The sequence below is a fragment of the Pelophylax lessonae genome (genome assembly GCF_965119305.1).
Source record: "Pelophylax lessonae genome assembly, chromosome: 3".
Lineage (NCBI taxonomy): Eukaryota > Metazoa > Chordata > Amphibia > Anura > Ranidae > Pelophylax > Pelophylax lessonae.
This window is the reverse complement of record NC_138770.1, coordinates 37,270,501-37,294,417: the sequence shown is the minus strand read 5'-3', so window position 1 is coordinate 37,294,417 and position 23,917 is coordinate 37,270,501. Positions and strand designations below refer to the sequence as shown.

General features: G+C 45.3%; 3 protein-coding genes across 3 annotated transcripts in view; 1 reads left to right on the top strand and 2 right to left on the bottom strand.

Annotated features, from left to right (window-relative positions):
* The window catches only part of LOC309550283 (uncharacterized protein), a 1,519,274-nt gene that overhangs the window by 1,179,969 nt on the left and 315,388 nt on the right, over positions 1-23,917 (bottom strand).
* The window catches only part of LOC309549989 (uncharacterized protein), a gene marked incomplete at its 3' end in the record, with an annotated part of 336,501 nt that overhangs the window by 79,731 nt on the left and 232,853 nt on the right, over positions 1-23,917 (top strand). The gene's annotated exons all lie outside the window — the stretch shown is intronic.
* The window catches only part of LOC309549992 (uncharacterized protein), a gene marked incomplete at both ends in the record, with an annotated part of 90,295 nt that overhangs the window by 50,979 nt on the left and 15,399 nt on the right, over positions 1-23,917 (bottom strand). The window contains 2 exon segments of the mRNA XM_082250466.1: positions 22,287-22,402; positions 22,533-22,678. Coding sequence (XP_082106592.1) covers positions 22,287-22,402; positions 22,533-22,678 — 262 coding nt within the window.

Genomic DNA, 23,917 nt, shown 5'->3' with positions numbered 1-23,917 from the left:
ACTTCCTGAACAGACCAGTTTTCAGCGCTCTCACACTTTGAATGATAATTACTCAGTCATGCTACGCTGTACCCAATCAAATTTTTTACCATTTTTATTCCACAGAAATAGAGCTTTCTTTTGGTGGTATTTAATCACCACTAGGATTTTTATTTTTTGCGATCTAAGTAAAAAAAAAAGGGAAATTTTTGAAAAAAGAACATTTTGTTTTAGTTTCTATTATATAATTTTGCAAATAAGCATTTTTTTTCATAAATTTGGGCCAAAATTTATACTGCTTCATATCTTTGTTAATTGGTAAAAATAACCCAAATCAGTGTATATTATTTAGTCTTTGTGAAGGTTATAGCTATGGTGGCAGTCATTACAAACTGATTACACCTGATGAACCGACAGCCGATCTAATTTCTTGAGGCCCTAAAATGTCAGGACAGTACAAATACCCAGCAAATGACCCCTTTTTGGAAAGTAGATAGTCCAAGGTATTTAGTAAGAGGCATGGTGAGTTTTTTTTGAAGTTGTAATTTTTTCCCACAATTTTTTTTTTTTTTACACAAAATTGTCATAATAACAAGTTATTTCTCACACATAGTATACGCATATTTGCAATTACACCCCAAAATACATTCTGCTACTCCTCCTGAGTATGGCGATACCACGTGTGAGACTTTTACACAGACTGGCCACATACAGAGGCCCAACATGCAAGGAGCTCCGTCAGGTGTTCTACGAGCATAAATTACACATATAATTTCCTAATGACCTATCACACTTTTGAAGGTCCTGGAGCTCCAGGATAATGGAATTACCCACAAAATGACCACTGTAATGGTATCGTGGTATCGACACCATCTTGTCCCCGGCATCCATCTTGTTCACTGACACAGGCAAAATTCCAGTAAGCTGTAACAGCAAATGTGTACTCCGCAGAGGTATTTCCTCCCCCCCCCCCTCTCTCTTCACTCGAGTGCCTTATCTTCAAACACATCCTGGTGGGCAGGTTATAAAGTCTTATCAGCCCTTCTAGCAGGAGTTGGGTCTCCGAGGACAGCAGGGGGTCAGAGCAAATGTCCAGTGAAGTTGCCTTATAAATTCCCAAAGCCCAAATTGTTAAGTTACATCTCACAATCCGTGCTCAAATCATATCTTTTTACCCGAACATAACATATTAACAAGAAGTAGATATTTGTGTGCCCCATACAATACCAATCGAATTAAGATCCAACACGGACACCTTCATGCCTCGGAAAGACAGGTTAGCGATCCGATGCCTTACCGGTAGGGGTTATTCCGTGATAACCCATGTTTAGTGTCTAAAGATAGGACATTCAAAAACGTACCATAAAATATCGGTTTCAAGTATGTAACCGTTTCATAACTCCAGATATTGATTCTGTCAAAGCGGGAGGTCACTTAGCAGTTTATAGACTCAGAGCCATTGGCTGAGTACTTCTGGTGACACCCCCTGGAGGGTCAGAGAAAAACACAGGAACTGAGAGAGAGCTCAGTTCTCATTCTAACATGGAAGCCATAACATCGCCCAAGGGGAACCAATAATACCTGTTCAGCTTCCGAAACTAAGGTAATACCAGGACCGTTTAATGCAAGTATTTCCATTTTTTATTCTCCTATTTCTGAATTGCTGTATTTTGTCTCTATTTCTTTGTAACCCATTTTTCTGTAAATATTTTTATTCGCACCAATTTTAAACCTTTCTTATAATTAAACCTTATTTTGAAAAGTGTTAACTTTGTCTCTAAGCTCTTAAACGCAACTTGACCCAAACAAACCTGCCTCCTGAAGCGCGCTACTGTGTGTTATAGACGGTTATTTTAAAGTCATAATTGATATTTGTACTGTTTAGGCTAACCTATCTGAACCATTCGTGTCTGAGGTGACCGTGGGTGTGTTACAGATGGTTATTCTAAAGTCATAATTGATATTTGTAAAATCACGAGCGTCCGCTAAGCTCAAACGTAGCGGTGGTGGCAGAGAAAGGGTTAATTGTTTAATTAACCCGGTGACAATCACTCTCAGTCTGCTGGAATCTAGATTGTGGTTTCGCAAGCTGGACAATCTGTGTGTTGGGTGCAGCTGAGAGTGGCATTGTTACGCAAGTGACGGCAGGGTGTGAGATTGCTTGGTCTTTGGTCACGAGTTGGATGAGAAGGCCAGGGGTCTGATACCCGCCACCGTCACAACCACATTTTGGAAAGCAAACACCCCAACATATATTCTATGAGGCATAATGAGTCTTTTGAACATGTCTTTTTTTCCTAACGTTCATTGACGGACGCAGTTCCTGATGCATATCAGTAGGGTTATACTGCTCCCTACAGGAGTAGGACACTAGACAGGAAAAAAATTCTGGCTACGCCTATGGGCAGTCCCAAAGGGTACAGCCTCTCTCTTCCTGCATTGGATGTCAGTTTTTAATCTGTCTAGTCTGAAGTAAGGACCTAGTTCCCTGTTGGGATCTCTGGTCCTGGCAAAGTTTTTTCTAGTTAGTTAGCTTTTCTGCGGATTTTGTCCTTTGAGATCTACAAGCAACTATGCCGGATCTGGGCAATGGGCTGGATGTATAGATCCAGTGGTCACTCCAGCCAGCCAACGAGCACACGCAGACCTTAGCTTTGCGCTGGGTCGGGCGCGACATAGTCCCACTGGATGGGGACTGGCCCCGCGAGTTAAACGTCTTGCCATGTCACACACAACTGGGTCTAGTCGCAGCGTTCCTATTGGGCCAACAACCCCCCTCTTCGGCACAGAGAGTTTCTGTCTGGAGATGGTGTCTGCCTGTTCCGGTATGGTGAGTAAATGTTCTCCCCTCTTCCCCTGGCAAATTTTGGGGTGGACACGGGCCCTTCCCTGGGACGGTCGGACCCCCTCTGTCCTGTCACGTACTCCCGGGGGCTGAAACAACGCGGCAGGCTTCATGTGGGGGCGGGGGGCCGCCGGCGACGGGCGAACGACCGTGCAGGGAGGTTCTCTACCTGTCATTTTAGGGCCCACCTTCCAATCGATCCCGTTCTAGAGTCTGGGGGTCCCCATGGGGGTCCTCAGTTGCTCTTCGGGCCGCCATTTTCTTGTAGCCTCATGTGTGGAGATCGGTGGCCATCTTGGTACACCTGGCACGACCATTTTGCGGTGGCTTTTTCTAATAGGAATCAGGATGGGAGTTCCTGGAGGCATTTTTTGTGGGCAGAGCCCCTCCCTATACCCTGGGCTGCTCTTCAGATCCTCCCCTTTTGGATCAAGATGGCTGCTGACACATGCTGTGCAGCCATTCTGGGCCTCTTGGTGCATCTTTGGTACAGTGAGTCAGGGAGTCTCTCTCTCTCTCTGCTGGGGTCTCCAGTGTGCTTTACCTGACCTCCAGGGGGTACTGTGGCATGGTGGGACACCTTTAAAAAAAAAAAAAGTATTTTTTTTGTGTGTCACTTTTTTTTTAACTTTGGCTGACGGGTTCCCCTGGTGCAACATGGATCTTACAGATCATGTGTCCCCGTCTGACCCCCTCACGGAGGCCGCAGGGCCCTGCGGACCCCAGATGTCTACAGATGCCATTTCGGCTGTCCTGGAATTGTTTGTGTCCCGGGTGGAGGTGGCCTTTAAAGGGCGAGGTGCTAAGAAACGACATCCGCCTACCCCTGCCTCATCTGATGTCTCAGATTCTGAATCTCACTCAGCCACCGCAGACGTGGGTCACCATGCCTGTCTCTCTGCTACCTCACGCCCTGTCTCCTCTGACAGTGAGTGTTACATTTCTACCTCCACTGCCGTGGAAGATAAGACGCTGGTGGACTCACTGGTTATATCTGTGCGTGAGACCCTAAATTTGGGGGATGCAGCTGCCACTGCGACTGGGGCGCAAGTTACGTTTGGCACTCACAAGCCAAGCAGCAAAGGTTTCTCCCATTCCTGCGTATTTTGACAACATGCTCAAAAAAGAATGGGACCGTCGAAAGCGTTCCACTGGGGTGCCTAAGCAGATTTCTAAACGCTACCCTTTTGAGGAGTCCCTGATAAAGAAGTGGACTGTGCCACCTATGGTGGACCCTCCGGTCTCAAGACTGATGAAGGTGGAGGATGTGGCCCGCAATATGTACTCCCTGGCGGGGTTTGCACTGAGACTGGTGTTTACGGTTGCCCTTGTCACACAAATGTTGACTGAATGGGCTAAGTTACTACGCTGTGACCTGGAGGGGAAACAAGTTCCCTCTGCCTTTGAGGAGCTGTTGGACCAGCTGGTGCAGGGGCTGCGATTTGTTTGCGATGCCACGCTGGACACTGCTCCCAGATTGGGCAGACGGTTTCGGCAGTGGTCCTCCAGCGTTTTCTTTGGCTGAAGTGCTGGTCTGCAGATCAGACTATAAAAGAAGGTCTTGACTGATCTGCCTTTTCAAAGGAGATTGCCTGACATCATTAAGGGTGTCACAGGGGGTAGAGTACCTTTCATCCACAGGCTAATAAGGGTAAGGACCCTCATCGCAGCCGGGGTCCCTCCTTTTCAGCACACAAAAGTTTTTTCGTCCCTCAGGGTCAGTCGATAAGGCAAAGCCCTTCATGACTCCCTCGGGTGGTTCCAATCGACCCTGGTCTGGCAAACAAAAGTCTGGTTCCTCCAGACCTGCAGATAAGACCTCCTCGGCTTGAGGGTGCGCCCTCACCCGTATCTGGGGTGGTGGGATGTCTTTGTCGGTTCCCGGACCTGTGGCTATCCCGGATACCAGGCAAATGGGTTTAAAAGGTCATACGGTCTGGTTACAAGATCGAGTTTCGATCCATCCCTCCAGTAAATTTTTTCCCTTCCAATGTGCGACTGTCCCCGGATCGCTTGCTGGCGCTCTCTAGGGCAGTTCAGGACCTTGTTCAACAGGGGGTAATAGTTCCACTTCTGTGTGCGGAACGTTTTTCAGAGCTTTTATTTAAACATGTTCACGGTTCCCAGGAAGGAAGGAAAGGTGCGTCCAATCCTGGACCTGAAAGTACAAAATTGCTTTGTACGAGTTAAAAAATTCAAGATGGAATCAGTTCGCACGGTGGTGGCCTCCCTTTCTCAGGGGGATTTCCTGGCCTCCATGGACATCAAAGATGACTACCTTCACATCCCAATCTGTGCAGGACACAAACGGTTTCTCCACTTTGCCATGGGAAAGGATCACTATCAGTTTGTGGTGTTGCCCTTTGGTCTCTCCTCTGCTCCTCGGGTCTTCACAAAGGTGTTGGCTCCGATCCTGGCGCTGTTGTGGCAGCATGGGATATCGGTCCTGGGTTACCTGGATGACCTGCTTCTACGTGCAGAGTCTCCTACGGTGCTGGAAACAAATTTGGAAATCACCATGTGAACTCTGGTGGAGTCTGGGTGGATTCTGAACCTTCAGAAGTCATCCTTGGTCCCTTCCATGAGACTGGACTACCTGTGCCTGACTTTGGACTTGTCCTCAGCCAGGGTGTTTCTTTATCTGAAAAACACTCCAAAAACTTCAGACTGTGGACCCTCCAATAGGAAAGCCATCTGAAATGGCACAAGAATCCAAATTCCATGGACATTCAGATCCAGCTAAGCCGGGTTACCAGGAAGTCCCTGATCTGGTGGCTTCGGTCCCCGATGCTCAAGCAAGGAAAATCCTTCATCCCTATATATTGGGCAATTGTCACCACAGATGCAAGTCTGTCTGGGTGGGGAAGTTTTCAGCAGGTTATCTGCTCAGGGAGTCTGGTCCCTGGAGGAATTCAGGTTCTGGAGCTGAGAGCGATCCAGCTTTGCCTAGTCCACTGGACCGGGTGCCTGCAGGGTTGCCTAGTGCGCATTTAATCGGACAATGCCACGACTGTGGCTTATGTCAATCACCAAGGGTGCACCAAAAGTGTCCTTGCGGCCTTAGAAGTGGCAGACATCCTTCGTTGGGCAGAATGCTTTTGTTCCAGCTCTCTCCGCTATTCACATTTCAGGAGTGGAAAATTGGCAGGCGGATTGCCTCAGTCGATGCAGGGGAATGGTCCCTCTATGCGGAGGTGTTCCAGTAGTTGTGCCTTCGTTGGGGCACTCCAGATGTAGATCTGTTGGCATCTCAGGTCAACAGAAAAGTACAGAGGTTTGTGGCCCACTCTCAGGACCCTCTGGCAGACGTGCTGGTGGCCCCGGGGGGTCAGTATCAGCTGATGTATGCCTTTCCTCCTCTCAACTTGCTGCCAAGACTTCTTCGCAGGATCGAGGCGGAAAGGATTCCGGTCATCCTTGTGGTTCCGGACTGGCCTCGCTGAGCTTGGTATGCCGGCCTGGTCAAGCTAGTCACAGACGCTCCTTGGAGACTTCCTCTCAGGGAGGATTTACTGTCTCAAGGGCCAATCTTCCATCCTGCTTTACGGTCACTGGCTTTGATGGCTTGGCTGTTGAAAGCCAGGTGCTTAAGGACAGGGCATTGCCTGCTTCAGTGATTCCCACTAAAGCGAGGAAAGCGACTTATAGGAAGATTTATCATTGTACGTGGAAGTCGTCTATTGCGTGGCGAGTCTCTTGGAGCTCCCCCTTGCTCTTACTCGGTGGCTCGGATATTGGCTTTCCTTCAACGGGGAGTTATCAAAAGTTGGTCTTGAGTATTATCAAGGGTCAAGTTTCTGCCTTGGCAGTTTTTTTCCAAAGGCCGTTGGCCACCCATTCCCTGGTGTGTAACTTCATCTAGGGGGTACGACCTCCGTTGCCACCTTGGGACCTTAATTTGGTGCTGTCGGTTCTTCAGAAACCTCCTTTTGAAAGTATTCAGGAGATTCCCCTTCTTACCTTATCCCAGAAGGTGGTCTTCTTGGTGGCTATTACTTCTGCACGCAGGGTGTCAGAACTGGTGGCGTTGTCCTGTCGTTCTCCCTATCTGGTGGTTCACAGGGATCAAGTGATACTTCATCCGGATCTGTCCTTCCTTCCAAAGGTGGTTTCCAGTTTTCACTTAAATGAGGACATCATGTTACCTTCTTTGTGTCCTAAGCCAAAACATCCTAAGGAATTCGCACTGCTTACTTTGGATGTGGTTCGGGCAATCATTGTGTACTTGGCGTCTAATCTTTTCATCTTTTAGAAAGTCAGATTCGCTCTTTGTACTCATGGATGTTCCAAAGGAAGGGCTACCTGCGTCTGCTGCGACTATTTCCTGATGGATCAGATAGATAGTGGTGCAGGCTTATTTAATTAAGGGTCAGGTTCCACCTTTCCCTGTAAAGGCGCATTCTACTCGGGTGCTTAGTGCTTCCTGGACTTTTCGTCATCAGCCATCTGTGGTTCAGGTTTGCAAGGCGGCTACCTAGTCGTCTGTTCACACCTTTACCAAATTTTATAAGGTGGACATGCTGGCATATGCTGATGCCTCTTTTGGATGAAAAGTTTTGCAGGCTGCTGTTTAGGGGGATTTTTGGCCTTCCTTGAGGGTGTTTACTGTTTCTTTCAGGTGGGCCTCATCTTGTTTTTCTGATGAGTCCTATGTTGCCTGGTTGGCTATGTTTAGCCTTGGGGACTTGTTTTTTTTCTGCTGTTCCCACCCCTCATTTTATGGCACTGCTTTGGGACGTCCCTACTGATATGCATCAGGAACTGCATCTGTCAATGAAGGATAGAGAAAACTGGATTTTTAACTTACCGTGAAATCCTTTTCTCTTAAGTTCATTGACGGACACAGTACCCGCCCCTCTATTTTGAGTTGGGTTGGTATTACTTCTGTTGTGGAATTTTTCCTCAGGTACAAAATACCTGTTACCTGTTAGTCAGTGATACCAAATCAGACAATATATAGCTATATATATAATGAGATCAGACAAGACTCAAGATGGCTGAATCATAGTGACCTGATTTATTACAACATTGCTGGAGTTTATATATACTCAAATATGGGTTTGTCATTACAATCTGACGTACAGAAATGGGTTGTTATTAACATCTTTTATCCAATCAAAGTTAACAACTAATTATAGTAAGCATTATGTCAATCTAGATCGTGATTCTCTGTCATAAAGGGAAATTTCTTGGTGACACACAATAAAAGTTCCAAAGGGGCTTTTAGAAGATATTATTGGCTTTGTGGTCAGCTGTCCAGACAGAGTTGATATTCTGAGAGATAGGGAATTTCCACTGTTTCGTTCATCTGATATATTCTTAGCCTTTGCAAGCTCAGTGACACATGTAAAGAAATCAAAGTAAAATGAGATTAACTCGAAAGACATTTTGTTTAAGATAACCATTCTAAATGCCAGTCAATGCATCCTGTAAAGGCCAATAAGGTATCCAGAAAATGCGAGATAGGTATGCCACGACATCTCACTCCTCTTGAGAATTTATTGATCAGGCTAACTAACTACCTATTCCGCTTATCAGATTCATCCAAGGGAGCAGCCCCTTACGCTTGGAACACTGGCCCAGAGGGCAAACCTCAGTGGGGGGTGTCCGAGTCTTGGTAAGGTTCTGAGGCGGAGATTACTTCATACATGGGGGTTTGAGGTGACAGATTTCTCATTACAGCATACTCAGCATCATCAATCCCTTCTTATTTCCGTATAGAGTTGAAATAGGTTGTCTTCTTGGCCTTGGTAACCTTATCAACCAAACACATAATTATTTTAATTCAACAGATAACTAGAGATCATAATTATCATAAACATCAATATGAATACACCACTTTCATTATTTTAGGAGATAAAGCAAAACCTCCAAAAGACTGTGTTCATTAAGATGGGCGGACACTATTGGAAATAAAGAGGTTGTAGTACCTGTTCCTGTGACACACTGAGAAAGTCAACTATGGGCCTTATTGCCACAGACACAATAGATTCCCAAACCTGAATGTGACCACCCTGGGGTGAAAATGGGTATTAATAACTTTTCTGCATAATACCCCAGTTTCTGTCTGAACAACAGAAACCTGAGGGCTTCTCCTAGGTGAGAGATGTCCATATTGTCATTTAATATGGCTCATATTTTATGTTTAACAGTTTCATTTCTGTAATGCATGCATGTTTCATTTCATGGGCTGTTCACAGTCAGCTGTGGGCAGGATATGTTTATCAGTGCTTGTGAACAGTCCACTCCCTACATCAGTTTTATTTCCATAGAACTCTATACACACTGTAGGATTCTTGAAACCTGCGACTTTTGGGGGAATTAAAATGTCCTTTTGTGTACTGGTAATGTTTCTATAGGATTTTGAAAACTCTGTCTGATTTAGATCCTCTAATGCAAGTGGGTTTACTAGCACAGGTATAGTCTGGGACTCTGGGGGTAATTGTGGACATATCTAGCACCCTGAGTACCCTGACTTCCTGGCTACCTGGTATTTAAACTTAACAGTACATTGGGCCTTAGGTTGTCTGTCTCTTTTATACCCAACATTCCCATACATATTAAAAATTAAAAGAAAATCATTGTACCACCTTTTTTCAATGACTGGCGTGAATCCATGTATCCCTTCTACCTTGAGGGATGTTGGTGTAACCAATTGCACTCTTAGTAGCCTTACTTTATGACTTAGTATCCTCATTTGGATCTGGTAGGGATGAAAACACACTATTATGCATTTTTGTCAATTGCTTTTAAAGCGCTGCAACACATCTAGTGAGATCTGAGTGTGTTCACTCACTATTTACCACAATTGCTGTGGTAAATAGAGACCTGCTTCAGGTACCCACACCTCTCTTGGGAGTGTTCCTGACAAAGGAAAAAACGTAAAACAATCTACTTGTTTCTGCTATTTTACTCAACTTGTTTTTTTTTTTTGTTTTTTTTTTACCATACAACCTTTTGTACCTTTCCGCTACTCTGTGAATGATATGGAGTGTAAAAGGCTTTCTCAATATTTAGTGCGGATAGGATCTCTTGTAGAACCCTTCCTGTAAAGTGAGTACCCCTGTCACTTTCCATAGGTTCTGGGATTCTATACCTGCACATTACCTGGGGCAAAGGCCTTTTTCCTGTGGTTTGTACTTTACCCCTAGAGACTGGTCAGGCCTTAGGCCATCCTGAAAAATGTCTATACAAACTAAAACATGTGCATCGGGACCAGACTGTGGGAAATCAATGTAATCTATTTGAACTCCTTGGAAAGGACAGTCTGACTTAGGCGGTGCTTTTATGGGGTGCTTACAGCTCTACCAACATTGTACCTAGCACAGGTAAGACAAGAAGCAGTATATTTTGCAGCTACTCGAGGAAAACCTGGTGCTAACCAGTGTTGCATTACCAAGGTGGTCATTAGAGTCTTTGAGATATGACACGATCCGTGAGCTGCGGCTGCCACCCTCGGGTATAGGGCCTGAGATCGGACAGAAATGCTCCTCCATCCTCCAGCAACCAGTTACATCCCGTGTTGCACCTTTCTTCCGCCACTTCTCACGCTCCTGTGAGGGGGCTTTTTCTGCAATGATATCAAGATTGCCATACTTACAGGAGTTGGTTGCTTTCCTAGGAGTGTCAGTACCCGGATAGGGACCTGTTCCAGTGCAGCCTTCTTTGCTGCTCTGTCGGCCCTTGCGTTTCCTGCAGCTTCTTCTGTGTCCTCTCTTGCATGTGCCTTGGTTTTTTTTAATAAATGGCCACCTTGGTGGAACACTGGAAGACTAAGAACAGTCTCTATTATATCTGCATGCTTTTTCTTGGCTTACCGAGAGAACTTGGGCTGAGGTCAAAAAGTTACAAGCTTTCAAAAATATGACCAAAATCATGTCAATGTGAATGTTAACTCTTTAAAATTCACAGGCCTTTGCCAAAACCATCAGCTGCTTGTGCTTAGAACTTTAAATTTAATGCCTCTGCATTCTTTTTGTTTATTTATTGCTGTTACTACTGCATACCCAGTTACAGGCTTACCCTCCTCTGTTTATAAACATGATACATCTACATAAAGGGTCTCATCAGGGCTCCAGAGAGGAGCCTTTTTGGCAGGGCTCAACAATTCAGATTCTGCCATCATCAGCTCAAAAACAGTCATGGGGGATATTTAACAAACATTTTTTCCCCTCCCCCTCTAATGCCTGCTCCTGTACTGGAAGTAAACTGGCTTAAAAACATTGCACCTGTTTTATCCAGCAGCTCTTTTGCAGGCTGTGGCCCGCACACAGCTGAGGATCCTTTTATCACTGGGTCAAGTTGGCAAGAGACATATGCTACATACTGGATTAATGGGCACTTCATCTGAAACTGAACACTGAAATTTTAACTCAACACAAACATTACTTTTTTTTTTTTTTAAATGACTTCCCCTTTTCCTTTGAAGCCAGGCAGGAAACCACTCTCACCCCTGTTACTGTTATTCCTACTGTAAACCTTTCGGCTGCTTCTGATGGGACATGCGGACACAGGTTAGCTGTATACCTTATTTACTGTCTATCTGGGGGAGAGGGGCTGGCTGCAATTCTTTGCTCTAATGTCCTGTCTTTACACTATTTGTAGTAGGTCACTTTTTATACACCCATAATGACAGGAAGTAATGTACTTTTATCTTTCAAACAAATATCCTCTAAAACTTTGTCCCGAATTTCAAAAATCTTATCAGAGGTTCCCCTTTGGTTACGGAGGGTGCCCCTGAAATACCACTTAATATACCATAATAATATAAAACGTTATTCTATTTTAAAACTTTTGGCTCAGTGCCAATAGGGTTCAATGGTCATGTTAATTGCCGTAACCCTTAATGTCTAAACAAAGATTCCTGGTTTAAAGGGCAACCTTCATCTTAGTTTAATTTAATACAAAATAACCCCAAAAATATCATATTCCGTTCATTTATCATATAAAGAAACAATCTTTTCTCCGTGCTACAAACTCCCAGCTTATAAAACTACTTCCCCTTTTTATATCAAAGACACAGCCTGCTATTATTTTCTGTCTTAAAGAAGCCAAAACAGGCTTATGAATTAAAGGGCAACGATCATCCTTACTTTCTTCTTATAAATACAAGATTTGCTGTATTTTCTCATGAAACAATTCAACACATTATTGTTTATACTTGTTTCAACTCATTTATCATAATATCAATACTCATTCAACTTCATACTCTCCTGCTTCCATATTTCTGCAACTGATTTTAGGTTTGTTCTTGCCAAATCTGTTTCATATACTTTACAAAAATCTGCCATATCCTATCTTATCTTATCCTACAACTAGGATTATTAGCTGTCCAACTACAGAACACTTTAATTGGCTGTGTAGCCCAAAAACTATGCTCCCAGAGCATTTAATCTTCGAATGCAAACTCCCTGGTTTGCCCCATTTATCTGGTAACCCTGTTACCCATACACTCTAAGGCCATAGTCCTAATGACCTTTCCCATCGACCCCTGGTCGGTATCTACGGAAACCCAGTTTCCCATTTCACTGTTATCCAAAAAATAGAATAACTACCTCTAACTTCCAAGTTCTCTGTGACCTGGACTTACCTATAACTTCCAAGTTCTCTGTGACCTGGACTTACCTCTAACTTCCGAGTTCTCTGTGACTTGGAATTACCTCTAACTTCCGAGTTCTCTGTGACTTGGAATTACCTCTAACTTCCGAGTTCTCTGTGACTTGGAATTACCTCTAACTTCCGAGTTCTCTGTGACTTGGAATTACTTCTAACTTCCGAGTTCTCTGTGACTTGGAATTACCTCTAACTTCCGAGTTCTCTGTGACTCGGAATTACCTCTAACTTCCGAGTTCTCTGTGACTCGGAATTACCTCTAACTTCCGAGTTCTCTGTGACTCGGAATTACCTCTAACTTCCGAGTTCTCTGTGACTCGGAATTACCTCTAACTTCCGAGTTCTCTGTGACTCGGAATTACCTCTAACTTCCGAGTTCTCTGTGACTCGGAATTACCTCTAACTTCCGAGTTCTCTGTGACTCGGAATTACCTCTAACTTCCGAGTTCTCTGTGACTCGGAATTACCTCTAACTTCCGAGTTCTCTGTGACTCGGAATTACCTCTAACTTCCGAGTTCTCTGTGACTCGGAATTACCTCTAACTTCCGAGTTCTCTGTGACTTGGAATTACCTCTAACTTCCGAGTTCTCTGTGACTTGGAATTACCTCTAACTTCCGAGTTCTCTGTGACTCGGATACACTGAAAATATCTGGCCAGGTAAGCCCATTGTCTGCTTACAATGTTTTTCAGTCCATCCAATGACGTCCAGGTGAGCTGATGATGGACACTCCGAAATGAGACCGCTTTACCAGAACACAACTGGGGGTCAGGTTCCTGCGTGTCCAAGACACCCACAGTGGTGAGGGTTGACCCAACCTCACCTTTCCCAACAAACAACAAATGTTATTAGCAATATATACACCGACTAAGGGTTTAGGTTCTTTAAGAGGGTATTACGTCAAAAATAAAACAGAGTTACCTGGACGTCATTGGATGGACTGAAAAACATTGTAAGCAGACAATGGGCTTACCTGGCCAGATATTTTCAGTGTATCCAATGCAGTCCAGATGTCTCACTCCGTCCGCAGATGACGTCACCTCTCCTGGCTGGCTCGCCAAATTGTTGTGGAATTTTTCCTCAGGTACAAAATACCTGTTACCTGTTAGTCAGTGATACCAAATCAGACAATATATAGCTATATATATAATGAGATCAGACAAGACTCAAGATGGCTGAATCATAGTGACCTGATTTATTACAACATTGCTGGAGTTTATATATACTCAAATATGGGTTTGTCATTACAATCTGACGTACAGAAATGGGTTGTTATTAACATCTTTTATCCAATCAAAGTTAACAACTAATTATAGTAAGCATTATGTCAATCTAGATCGTGATTCTCTGTCATAAAGGGAAATTTCTTGGTGACACACAATAAAAGTTCCAAAGGGGCTTTTAGAAGATATTATTGGCTTTGTGGTCAGCTGTCCAGACAGAGTTGATATTCTGAGAGATAGGGAATTTCCACTGTTTCGTTCATCTGATATATTCTTAGCCTTTGCAAGCTCAGTGACACATGTAAAGAAATCAAAGTAAAATGAGATTAACTCGAAAGACATTTTGTTTAAGATAACCATTCTAAATGCCAGTCAATGCATCCTGTAAAGGCCAATAAGGTATCCAGAAAATGCGAGATAGGTATGCCACGACACTTCTGACACTGATTTGATACAAAACTGATATACTATGCAGGAAGAGAGATGGTGTACCTGCCCATAGGCGTAGCCAGAACTTATTTTCTGTCTAGTGTCCTACTCCTGTAGGGGGCAGTATAACCCTACTGATATGCATCAGGAACTGCGTCTGTCAATGAACTTAAGAGAAAAGGATTTTACGGTAAGTCAAAAATCCAGTTTTTCCACAAGTTTTGGACTATGTGGAAAGAAAATGAAAACCTATATTTTTTTTTTACACAAAGTTACATAGTTACATAGTTAGTGAGGTTGAAAAAAAGACATCCATCCATCCAGTTCAACCTATGATGTGCGTTTGTGTTTGCTGTTAACCGTACATTGTATACCCCTGTATGTTGTGGTCTTTAAGGTGCCATCTAATAGTTTTTTGAAACTATCGATGCTCCCTGCTGATACTACTGCTTGTGGAAGAGAATTCCACATCCTTACTGCTCTTACAGTGAAGAACCCCCTACGTATTTTAAGGTTAAACCGCCTTTCCTCTAGTTTTAGTGAGTGGCCACATGTCTTATTGTATTCCCTTTCTCTGAATAGTTTGTTCCTTATGCTAGGGTCGCCAGTACAGTATTTGTACATTGATATCATATCCCCCCTCAATCGTCTCTTCTCCAGAGAGAATAAGTTCAGTGCTTGTAGTCTTTCCTCATAGCTGATGTCCTCCTTTCCCCTAATTATTTTTGTTGCCCTTCTCTGGACTCTCTCCAGTTCCAGCACATCCTTCCTGAGGACCGGTGCCCAGAACTGGACAGCATACTCCAGATGTGGCCGGACCAGAATCTTGTAGAGTGGGAGAATAATCTCTTTATTTCTGGAGTGAATCCGCTTTTTTATGCATCCCAGTATTCTGTTGGCTTTGCTTGCAGCAGCTGCCAAGCCTGTTTTCTACCAGTACCCCCAGGTCCTTTTCCATCCTAGACTCAACCAGAGGTTCAAATCCCCCCCCCCCCCCCAGTGAGTAGCTTGCTTTCTGGTTTCTGGCACCCCAGTGCATTACTTTACATTTTTCAACATTAAACCTCATCTGCCATGTAGTTGCCCATCCCATTATTTTGTTCAGGTCCGCTTGTAAGGTTTACCACACATCCTGCATAGAAGATATTGGCATGCTTAGTTTAGTATCATCCGCAAATACTGAGATTGTACTAGATATCCCATCCTCTAGATCATTTATGAATAAATTAAAGAGGATTGGTCCCAGGACAGAACCCTGGGGGACCCCACTTTCCACACCCGCCCAATCCGAGTACTCCCCATTAATCACCACCCTTTGCACTCTCCCCTGGAGCAAGTTCTCTATCCAGGTACTCGCCTTATGGTCCATACCTACCTTCCTTAGTTTGAACAGTAAGCGTTTGTGGGGAACGGTGTCAAAGGCCTTTACAAAGTCCAGATACACCACATCCACAGGCTTACCTTTATCTAGGTGGCAGCTCACTTCATCGTAGAAGGTTAATAGATTGGTTTGGCAAGAATGATTTTTCATGAATCCATGCTGATTACTACTAATAATACCATTTTCATTACTAAAGTCTTGTATGTGGTCCCTTAACATCCCCTCCAAAATCTTGCAGACTACTGATGTTAGGCTGACCGGCCTATAGTTACCCGGGATATATCTTAGCCCTTTTTAAAATATTGGTACCACGTTGGCTTTTTTCCAATCAGCTGGTACCATACCCGTCTGTAAACTATCCTTAGGCCCCTTTCACACAGGCGGACCGTTCAGATCCGCCTGTCCGTTTTTTTGGCGGATCTGAACGGTCCCCCCATGTATTCCTATGGGGCATCGGATGTCAGCGGAGACATGTCCGCTGACATCCGACCCGATCCGATCCGTCAAATCTGGACGGATGGAAACCCTATTTTCCATCCGTCCAGCGGATCGGATCGGATGGAATCGGGTGAGAACGGACTGACGGTCCGTTGACATGCGATTTCCCCCATAGAGATGCATGGGGAACTGTCAGCTGTGTCTCCGCACACAGCGCGGAGACACAGCTGTCGTCCTGCTGCTCAGCGGGGGATCGGCGGCTCGATCCCCCGCTGAGAAAAACGGACTCCGTCCAACAGACGGAGTGTGTGAAAGGAGCCTTAAAGATCAAGAATAATGGCCTGGCAATCATCTGGCTGAGCTCTTTAAGAACCCTCAGGTGCAAGCCATCCGGTCCTGGTGATTTATTTATGTTAAGTTTCTCTAGTTTAGTTCTAAGTCTATCTTCTGTTAGCCATTGCGGTACTTCCTGAGGTGTGTTATTTAGTTTGGACTTACAAGCTGGGTTAGTGTAGCCCCCCAATTCTTTTGTGAAGACTGAAAAGAAGAAATTATTTAACACTACCGCCTTTTCCCTGTCCTCTGTGGCCAAATCTCCTTTGTTGTCTTTTATGGGGCCAATGTGTTCTGGCCTTGCTTTCTTACTGTTTATATACTTAAAGAATTTTTGGGGGTTCTTTTTACTCTCTTCCGCTATATGTCTCTCGTGTTCTATTTTAGCCGCCCTGATTTCGTCTTTACATTTCTTATTACACTCTTTGTAATACTTGAATGCTGCCAATGACCCTTCAGCCTTGTATTTTTTGAAGGCCTTTCCTTAAGCATTAATATGCATTTTTATGTTGGTGTTTAGCCAGCCAGGGTTTAGTTTTAATCATTTAAATGTATTTCCCTTTGGAATGCACTGGCCAATCCCTTTGTTAAGTATGCTCTTGAAGCACTCCCATTTTTTCTCCGTGTTCTTTGTTCCCAGGGTTCTATCCCATTTGATATTTTCTAGCAGAGAGCGCAGTTTTGGGAAATTGGCTCTTTTGAAATTCAGTGTTCTTATATTACCCTTATGTTTCCTATTACTATGATTAATACTGAAACTAATTGACCTATGGTCACTGTTTCCTAAGTTGCCCCATATTTCTATATCCGTGAGCAGGTCTGTATTGTTGGTAATCAGTAGGTCAAGTACCGCATTGTTTCTTGTCGGTGCATTCACCATCTGATCCATGAAATTATCCGGCAAAACATTTAGGAACTGCCGAGCCTTGGCTGAATGCGCGGTTCCTTCTGCCCAGTCTATATCTGGATAATTAAAGTCCCCCATTATAATGACATTTCCCATTCTTGCTGCCAATCTGATCTGTAAAAGGAGGTCCGCCTCCCCCTCCTCCCTCTGGTTGGGGGTCCTATAGCATACGCCCAATATTACCTTCCCCACAGTGCCTTCCCTTTGAAGTTCTACCCATAGGGATTCTGCCTCGTCCATAGCTCCATTATTAATATCATCCCTCATATTTACCTGTACACTGTTCTTAATATACAGACATACCCCTCCCCCTTTTTTACCTTCTCTATCTCTGCGATAAAGGGAATACCCCTGAATGGTCGCCATCCAGTCATGAGAGCTGTCAAACCAAGTCTCTGTTATCCCCACAAAATCTAAGTCCTCCTCAAACATCAGCAGCTCCAGCTCTCCCAATTTGTTGGCAAGGCTTCTGGCATTGGTATATAAACCTCTTAATTTTGACCGTTTACATATATCCTCATTTGATGTTTTTAGGCTGCTCTTGAGATTTTTACCCATACCCACCCTGGGTTTAGGAGCTCTGAACACCCTACCGCTAATATCCCCATTTGTGCCCTCTGAATCTTGCTTTCCACATCTGTACCCTCCCCCCATCACCTAGTTTAAAAGCCCCTCTAACTTTATGGCCATCTCCTCACCCAGTACGGCTGCACCCTCCCCATTTAGGTGCAATCTGTCCCTACCAAAGAGCCGGTGGCCGACTGAGAAGTTGGCCCAGTTCTCCAGGAACCCAAAACCCTCCTTACTACACCAGCTCCTCAGCCACTTGTTAACTTCCCTAATCTCCTGCTGCCTCTCTGGTGTGGCTCGAGGTACAGGTAGTATTTCTGAAAATATTACCTTGGAGGTCCTACTCCTCAACTTAGCTCCTAAGTCCCTGAAATGGTTTAGGACTCTCCAGCTTCCTCTACCTATATCATTGGTACCCACGTGTACCATGACAGCTGGGTCTTCCCCAGCCCCACCCAGTAATCTGTCCACCCGATCCGCGATGTGCCGAACCCGAGCGCCCGGTAAACAACAGACTGTTCTGCGCTCACGGTCTTTGTGACAGATTGCACTGTCTGTCCTTCTAATGATTGAGTCCCCTACCACCAGCACCTGTCTTTCCTTCCCCTTTCTCCCGGCCTCACTGGAGGAGTTTTTCCCCTGGTAGCTAGGGGCGTCACTCTGCTCCAGCAATGCAGGTCCCTGACTGCTTTCCCCAACATCACGCAACGGGCGTATTTATTGGGGTGCTCCAGGCCAGGACCAGCCTCCTTGCCTTGTCCCCTTCTACCCCTTCTGTCACCCCTCTACTCTGCTCTGATGCCTGCACCTCCAATACTCCGCCCACCTCTGTGCAGGCCCCTGCCTGCACCTGACAGGTACGATCCCGGCTCTCCTTTGGTATGGACATTCGGTTGTCAATTTATAAGATATTTCTAGCACATAGCACTCCTGAGTATGGCGATATCACATGTGTGAGACTTTTACACAGCCTGGCCACACAAAGAGGCCAAACATGCAAGAAGCACCATCAGGTGTTCTAGGAGCATAAATTTCACATCTAATTTCATTACAACCTATCACACTTTTGAAGGCCCGGGAGCACCAGGACAATTGAAACGCCCACAAAATGACCCAATTTTTGAAAGCAAACACCCCAACACATAATCTAGGAGGCATGGGCTGCAGAGAGGTACTTGGGTACTCTGATGGGCTAGAGACAGGTACTCAGGTAATCTGATGGGCTGCAGACAGGTACTCGGGTACTCTGGGCTGCAGACAGGTACTCAGGTACTCTGGGCTGGAGACAGGTACTTGGGTACTCTGGGCTGGAGACAGGTACTCGGGTACTCTGGGCTGCAGAGAGGTACCTGGGAAAGATGATGGGCTAGAGACAGGTACTTGGGTAATCTGATGGGCTGCAGATAGGTACTCAGGCACTCTGGGCTGGAGACAGGTACTCGGGCACTCTAATGACAGGTACTTTGGGTACTCCAATGACAGGTACTCAGCGTACCGGAGTACCTGTCACCAGCCCATCAGAGTACCCGAGTACCTGTCATCAGAGTACCTGATGGGCTGGTGACAGGTCCTCTTTATTGGGGGGGGGCGGCAATCAGTGTGTTTACTGTGCACTGTATGATCATCAGTAACTAGCTGTTACCGCAATCTCCTCCTCACACAGGATTGGTGTGTGAGGAGGAGAGCCCAGTAACAGCTAGTTACCAGGTTTGTTGACATTCTGTGACCGGCTGTGATTGGACACAGCCGGTCACATGGTAGAGGAGCCAATTTCATTGGCTCTTTACCCAGATCGGGGATGGACTGTGTCAGAGTGACACTCTCCATCCTCGAGCGACGTGCACAGGGACAGTGCATGTGGCCAGCTGTGATTGGACACAACCAGTCACATGGTAAAGAGCCATTTTTTTATTGTCTCTTTACACTGATCGGTGGATGGGCTGTGTCCCAAGGAACACGCCGCATCCTTGATCGCCGCACTGCGCGCCCCGGAGGGTCCGGGAGAGCGGCAAGAACGGGCGGAAGTCATATGATGCCCACCCGGAGGGACAGAGCATTCCTGCCGGCATTATTTTACAATGCGCTGATAGGGAAGAGGTTAATGATGCTTAAAGTGAAACAATAAAAATGAAATATTCTTTCAAATATAGTGTCTGGGGGGTCCGCTTAGCCTGCCTCTGTAGTGGCACATCTGTGTTGTGTGAAGGACCTGCTGCATCAAAATTTGACATTTCTACAGAAAAAAAATATCATTTAAATCGATTTGCTCGGCTGCAAGTCATTGGGGGCAAAAGAATAAAAAAAATAAAACAGTGTTGGGGCCCAACCAGTCCAAACCATGCCCTTTGGATCTGGTATAGATTTTAAGAGGAACCCCTAAAATTGCGTGGGGCCCCTCCCAAAATCCATACCAGTGTCATGGTCTTACCTTCTTGCTGTTCGCCTTCGTTTGACATGTGCTGGCGGCCATCTTGGTTTCTGGGTTTCTTGTAGCCTCCCACCCTGCGGCTCCTCCTTCCCACTGGGAGGAGCTGGATGCCTAGCTCATATATATAGGAGGTCTGTGGCTTCAGTTCCCTGCTTGGTCCTCCTGTGTTCACATGCTTCTAGACTGCTGCTGCTTCTGGTTCCTGGCTTCGTCTGACTACCCTGCTGGTTCCTGATCCTGGCTTCGTCTGACTACCCTGCTGGTTCCTGATCCTGGCTTCGTCTGACTACCCTGCTGGTTCCTGACCCCTGGCTTCGCAAAAGACTCTGCATCAGTTTCGCCATCCGTTTGGACTTTTGCTTTACAGCTTGTTTTTCAATAAAGCTTTCTTATTTTCACTTATCTGTTGTTGTACGTCTGGTTCATGGTTCCGTGACAACCAGACCCTTATCGGAGCATGCAGCCTTGGCAGGTCAGGCACATGCTCTCAACATGGGGGGGTGCTTTGAGGTATGGGGGGCTCACCCTTCCCAACCCCAAAGAACCTTGTCACCATGTTGATGGGGACAAGGGTCTCTTTCTGAAAATCCTGGGCGGTGGTTGTGGAGGTCTGTGGGCGGGGGCTTATCAGAATCTGAAAGCTCCCTTTAACAAGGGGGCCCCCAGATCCGGCCCCCTTGTTAAGGGGGACTTCTAGATTCCGATAACCCCCTGCCCACAGACTCCCACAACCATCGCCCCGGGGTTGTGGGGAAGAGGCCCTTGTTTCCAGAGCCCTCCCTGCCCCAAAGCACCCCTGCATGTTGAGGGCATGTGGCCTGGTATGGTTCAGGAGGAGGGGTTGCTTGCTCATCCACCCCCCTTTCCTGGCCTGGCAGGCTGCATACTCGGATAGGGGTCTGGTATCGATTATGTTAGGAACCCCACACATTTTTTTAATTTTGGCATGGGGTTCCCCTTAAAATCCATACCAGATCCACGCCATTGTTTTAATTTTTTTTTGCATTGCCAACAATAACTTGCAACCATGAGTCAATTTAAATTATATTTTTTTTCCTTTATAAATATCACTTTTGTTGCAGCAGGTTCTATACACAGTACAGATGCACCACACTTACAGGCAAACTAAGGGGACCCCCCCCCACACTATATTTAAAGGAATTCTTATTGCTTCACTTTAAGCATCATTAAAAATCATTGCTCCTTTAAAAACAATCTTTTTTAGATTGATACATGTCCCTCAGGGCAGTACCGGGTCCCTATACCCTTTTTATGGTCAATAACTTGCATATAAGCCTTCAAAATGGGGGACTTTTGATTTTTCATGTCCGGGTCCCATAGACTTTAATAGAGTTTGCAGTTCGAATCCAAACTTTTTCCTTGGTGCGAACCGAACCGGTGGCTATATAACCCATCACTAAAGAGGACATTCCTCCTCCATAAATGACATTGACTTCTAAAGAGGTGGATACATGAAGGTGAGCTCTCTTCATGTCCACTGATGCCAGGAAGACCCCCAGCTTCAAAGAGACCGCCACCAAATGCACGAACTCTATCCAGAACTTTTTCACATGAAGAGACTTGTCACAATGAATTTAGATCTAGAATAGAACAAACATCGCCTTCTGGTCTTGGACCAATAGAAAGTTTGAGGATAAACATGAAATCCCAACAGAAGGAAAGGAGGATCGCCAGTTTGTAAAGGAAAAAATCTGTTTTGCAGAGCCATAGATAAAAACCTGAAGTGTGAAGTGAGGAGGGGAAAGCCTCTGAATTCCTAACTCGAAGTTGCAAGCCACTGTGCTGTGAACCCTCTTATCCACTATAACCCCTTTCCAAAACCAGCAAAAGGCCTGTAAAATTCATTCTCCACCCAAGTGAAGACCCTTGTTTAGATGTTGTGGATGCCCAGGACTTCTAATGTTACTGGGGACTGTGGTGGAAATCCCAAATCTTGAAATCAGCAAAGGAACCATATTGTTGAAGTAGGAGCAGCAGATTGTTGGAAATGTGAGCTTGCCCTACTACCTGAAGAAACCAGAGTGCCCCCTCTTCCTGATAACTTCTGGGTATAATAATTTCTGGTTGATATAAGAGATTTCTGGCTCTACCAGAAACATACACCCTCTGAGTGAACTCACCTCTCCCTGGGGTATTGGCAGGTAAATTTCTGCAGTGGAGCGAACACTTCTTGAACTACATGGACCGTTTGGGGATCTTTTTCTGTTTTCCTCAATCTTCATCTCCAATGGGGAGTCTTATGGGAACCATGAATCTACTTGACTGTTTACCCCAGTTTGGAAGTTTGTTAGGACTATTATACGCAATTGTAAGTTTTGGTTTTCCCTCTCCCTTTTTTTGCCTGCTTCTACAACTAAGACACTCACTCTCATGCCCCTCACATGCCAGCTCTCCTCTGTCCAGTCCATATACTAGACATCCATATGGTGAAAATATATCTGGAAAACTAAGGATCTTGTGGTATCCACCATTATCCAAGCCCTGAAGCCTCCTGAGAAGAGGACTCGGGAAGCTGCAAGTTTAAATTCTGAAAAGGTATTCAGAAAGGCTCTAGGGTCTGCAAACAAATCTTACCCAGGGGAACCTCTGGTGGATTCCCTCTGGCGCAGAGTCCATGGAGGAAGAGTCTTCCACCTACCCCACTTTCAGTGAAAAAAAAATGTAATCTGCTTCTATTAGCTCCCCTACATAATGATGGGGGGGGGGGGGGAGGAGGAGAAGCGGAACACCTGCTTTTGTGACCTAAAGGGTTAGACTGGCACCAATCCCAGAATCTATGCTGTCCTTCAGCCAGGCAAATGCAGATTTCCCCATTATCACACAGGAACTGTAGAAGGTGCCCCAGAGGTATCAGAAATACCTGAGCAGAGCCAGAGCCCCAAAAGGAGACATTGACCCCACCTCTCTGCCATCTTGTAGACATAAGACCTGGCAACCTATAGTGGGACTGATGCCGATACAGCGATCCTGGTCAGCTGAGAGAGCACTATGTACTGGTTACCCCAGGTGATCACTCATCCAGCCAGCCACTGCCCACTGCTGCCCCCATCAGGAAGGAATATGCATGTGTTGCCCCCAGGTACCTCTTGTGATCAGTCATTGTGTCTACCAGTAGGTGGCTTCCAGGCTGCAACCATGCACTTCTGGGGTGTTTAGTCTGTGGGGAAGAAAACTGCCAGCTGCTTACAACTCTTGGAGTCCCTCCATGAATACTCTGGATGCATGGCAAAAAGAACTCACAGCCTTCAGAGGTGGGGGGGGGGGGGTGCAGAAAGAATCTAGATTTTTCCCATTTCCCAGTTGAAGAAAAAAAGTCTCCAAGACCTCCCTGAGCACCATTTTCACTGCAGTATGTAGTCTCCGACGGTCCAGAGTGTAGCTCCATCTAGTGTTCATAATGTGGTAATAGTACAGCAGTGCCTTATTATTGCCACTCGAAGATCATAGGAAATCACTATATGAAATAAAATACGGACAATATTCATCTTAGCTGGGAAAATTCGGGTTATATTAAAAACATTTTTTTTAAATACAGACCTCTAAGTGTTTGTGAAAGGTTACACCACAAAATGTACTCAGCCAATGAAAGGTAATGACTCCCATTTTTATTTTTCTACTGTTATCAATGGCCAACACGGTACAACACTTCATCCATGTCTTCATCCATGTACAAGTCTTCATCCATGTACAACACGTCATCAATGTCTTTGGTGACCTCTGATCTCCTTATGAACTGATCAGCCATGGAGTA